Source organism: Cyprinodon variegatus, unplaced genomic scaffold (genome assembly GCF_000732505.1).
Source record: "Cyprinodon variegatus isolate N-32 unplaced genomic scaffold, C_variegatus-1.0 Scaffold392, whole genome shotgun sequence".
NCBI lineage: Eukaryota > Metazoa > Chordata > Actinopteri > Cyprinodontiformes > Cyprinodontidae > Cyprinodon > Cyprinodon variegatus.
The window spans coordinates 635369-639360 of record NW_015150845.1 but is presented as its reverse complement, the minus strand read 5'-3'; the positions used below and the strand labels follow the sequence as shown (position 1 = coordinate 639360).

At 39.5% G+C, this 3992-nt stretch overlaps 1 protein-coding gene across 1 annotated transcript in view; it reads right to left on the bottom strand.

Moving 5' to 3' along the window:
* Positions 1-3992, bottom strand: part of reln (reelin) — a 245497-nt gene that overhangs the window by 29832 nt on the left and 211673 nt on the right. Inside the window, 5 exon segments of the mRNA XM_015387357.1 lie at positions 404-586; positions 683-767; positions 857-1034; positions 1158-1298; positions 1560-1833. Coding sequence (XP_015242843.1) covers positions 404-586; positions 683-767; positions 857-1034; positions 1158-1298; positions 1560-1833 — 861 coding nt within the window.

The following is a 3992-nucleotide window of genomic DNA, read 5'->3' as shown; positions in this document are numbered from 1 at the left end:
CCGTCTATCACCAACATAGGCCAATCAGCTAACCAGTATTTTCGCCCCTTCCCAAAATTACTTCGACGGAAGGTTTCCAGATGGATATGGAGACCAAATCCATCTGACGGAGTCAGATTAGTGAATTGGCACTTTAGAAATAAACTGAATTTATTTGAATTCCTTAAAAATCTAAAATATTCCTTTAATATAAAACCAGAACTGAATAATACATCCAACTTGGCTGCGTTATTTAATAACTAAAATAAAATTGGAAAGTATTTAAGTAACTAAATGTGTGTTTGGAATGAGCTAAACTGCCTTTAGCTTTCTAAATGAATTGGATCCTTTTTTCTGAACTGCCTTGAACTAGTATTCATTTTGGTACTACTAAATTAAAAGTAGAGCTGTGCTGTCTGCTTACCGCTGTTGTAAGGCTGCCACAGTCTGAAACGGGTGGCATTGGTCTGAGCACTGGGTGGCAGAGGCAAGTGGAGGAACAGAGTGTCTGTGGAAGCTGGGAAGTAAAACTCATCCAGCAGGAGCCAGCTGATTCCTCCATTTACAGAGTACTGCAACAGCACCGAGTGGGAGCGCTCCGGGACTCCTGCAGAGGCCCAAAGGGAGAACAGTTACAGCAAAACCCGTTAAAAGTTAAAAGACAGATGTTGCGTAACCGTAGCAACAGCAAGTAAGCGAGCACCTTTGGTTATAAACTTGAAAGAGAACTGGATGTAGAGAGTGTTAGAGCAGTCTAGGTCCCTTGAAACAATCATACGAAGTCCATCCTGTGAAAAACCAGGAAAAAAAGTGTAATTGTTATTTAAATTTTGAAGACATGTTTCGATTGCTTTCTGCACGTGTCCATTGAACTTACTCCTTTGAAAATAAGAGCAGTGCCAGATTTAAGTGGCTCCCCACTGAGGGTCCCTCTCTCTGCTCCATAAACTTCAGGCCAGGTCTCCTGTTGCAGATTCTCATTAAAGTCTTCCCTTAGCACCGACGGCAGCGGGGCCAAAGGTACACAGTGCGCTCCTCCGTACCCTTTATCACATCTGCAGGAGAACGAATAAAAAAACCGAAGTAGAAACCATTTAAACCAGGTAGGACATTTAGAAATGAGGCAAAATAAAAAGAAAAACCAATTAGTAATGCAGAAAGAGGTCGGTTTTACATACACACAGCGTCCATTGTCACACAGCCCATGTCCAGAGCACATCCATGGGCAACCGGGGGCAAGTAACACATTATCTAGCGCCCATCCCTCTGCTCCTGGGGTGAAGTGGGTCTGGATCCAACGGAACCGAGTTCTGGGGGAACTTTTGTACAAAAAAAAGTAAAACAAAACCTATTGGTTATATCTGTATTTCATCTTTTATTAATAGTGACATACCTTAAAACATGGGAATCTACAATTATTACTATTTGAAATAATCTTATGACCTGGTAAAGAGAAATTCACATCTATGTAATAAAGTTTGATCATTTATTGAAGGTGTACCCACTCTTATTAAAGACTATTATTACATTTAATCATTAATAAAGGTTTTATTTGCTTGTGGGGCTCCGAAAAGACATACTTAGCAGCACTGGGCAGGTAGACGGTGATTCTCCTCCAGTGTTTGTGTTGGGTTGACGTGTAGACAGAGCTCTGAGTGTAACCAGCGCAGCCGATGGCTGGAGGCACGCACTCAGGGGTAATAAGAGTCCAGTGGCGACCGCAGTCTGTTGAAAACTCCAATCGGACCCCGTGGGAGAAGGACGTGGACTTACTGCAGCCCATACTCAGCTCAAACTGGAGGAAGGAGGAGCCGGTCACTTCAAAGTCCCAACTTTCTGCATATCTTGGTTTTTCTGTAAGCACAGAGAAAGACAGACGTATAATTACTATCATTATCTTACTGTAATCTGAATTATTTCTATTTTCCCCATACAAATAAATTAATGATAATTAAAGGATTTGTGGAATATTTTTTGAATGTGATAATGATGATGATGATGATGACTAAAGCTGAGTACTGCTCAGTTTAAACTCTTTGGGCACTCATATTGAATGCATAATGCTTTGCCAAACTTTTGTTTTGATTTAGCCATGTTCTTCTGGAGGTTCCTTCCCACTGTTGCTATGTGCATATTTGTAATGTGAAATTGCTGCAAAGTCAACGACACACAATGACCAACTTCCCACTAAAGATACACTTTCATGCAGGAGAATTAATTCAGTGAAGTCATTGAATCAGTGCAACCTGTTGTGTTTTGTTCTAGGCAGAAACATATTTAACCTCTTTAACAATTAATCTGTATGATTTGATGCAGTTAAATCTGAAGGGTGCCTTTATATGAAATTTTGTGAAATAGCACTATATATATTGACTAAATTGAATTTCAAATTTAAGCTACAGAATTTTTCACAATTACAGCTGCAAATCCTTTAAGGTTCTGTGCAGTATCTTTACCGATGTTGCGTATTGAGACTGACATTTCCTGCAAAGTTCTTACAAAACCCCTCAAACGAGTCAGAAAGCATGAGGAGGATCTGAGAACCAGGTTCTCCGATGGATTTAGATCTAACTGCGGCCAACAAACATAAAAGAAGGTCTAGATGAGAAGTTGAAAAACACAAATTTGATCTTTTGGATTTCTCTGCACCATAAAATGGGGGAATTGCTGGCCTAGTGGGTTAGATCAGTGCGCTTGTGCCAGAAGGTTGCAAGTATCCGGTTCGATCCCCACAGTCTCCCCTCTGGGTCCCTGAGCAAAACCTTTAACTCCCTATTGCTCCCCAGGCATCACATAATGGCAGCCCACTGCTCCCCAAGGAGATGGGTTAAATGCAGAGATGCATTTCTCCAATGTGAAATCAATAAAGTTCAGTTATTTTTCTATTTATTATTATATTTATTAAAGAGAGCTTGTATCAAGCTGTAAGAAGCGCTTCTATGCTTTTCTTTCAAATCATGTTTTCATGGCGAATGGAGGATAAAAACACTCAGATTAACTTTACTGTTGTGCATCTCCAGAAAGTCACAATGCTAAAATATTTAACACAACTTTAGAGTGTAAAAAAAAGCTTGGCTTTAGAGTCTTTGCAATAAAGTTTTGCATATCGATATGACTCAGTTTGCTAATGCAATACTTATTAGCTCCAACATAAGTCGATCAGATACACACCAATCTTAAACGATTAGCTTTCTGTCCATTTAACTCATGTTTTCTTTCCTGCAAGATCAACAATCACTCCATTGTAGTAAGTGAGCGCTCGAGCTTAAACTTAATTTATCCCCCTTTTTTGACGTGATGCGAGCTGAGATATATGTTCCCTCGGATTGTTAGTGTTTTGTTTGTTCACACCGGAGTCCTGTGTTTACAGATGTGCTGCCAAATCGGTCATGCTGTGCACACCTAATGAATGGCCCCTTTGTGATGCGCTATTTGCACAAACCTAATCCACTCACAGTTTGATGCATGCATAAATAACATGCAGGGTGTTCAATGAGGTCTGCTCTCATTAATAATGCAGGATGGATGACACCACAGTTAATCTGAGGCTCTGTTTCAGTTGCTTGTTAAAAGTATAGTGCTGTGATGTTCCTTGTGTAACTTGTTTGAAATCTTTTAAACTGTCTGGGTAAATTACACATGTTTGAATCTATAGTCAGCCCCTTCACTGCAGTTTATAATACATTACAATGCGTTTTTTTGCACCATATTTTTCTCCCACACTGTTTACATTTGATCACTGCTGCACTTTCAGAAATGGAAAGAAGAAATGTAATGAAAGCTGTACAAAATGAGACTTAAATTTTAATGAAAGTTGTCAAAGTGTAAGTCATAATGCTAAAATACATCACAGACTGCATGCAGCTGAAACCTGAGCATTTAAACTCGTAAAAAGTCTATTTTATTTAGCCTCCCTTGAAAATGTACAGAGCTTGAATTATCATGGAATCAGCCATGATTCTTGTCAGAAGTGCAAGAATCACAATGTATTTTCTTGCAGTTCAGAATCAGAA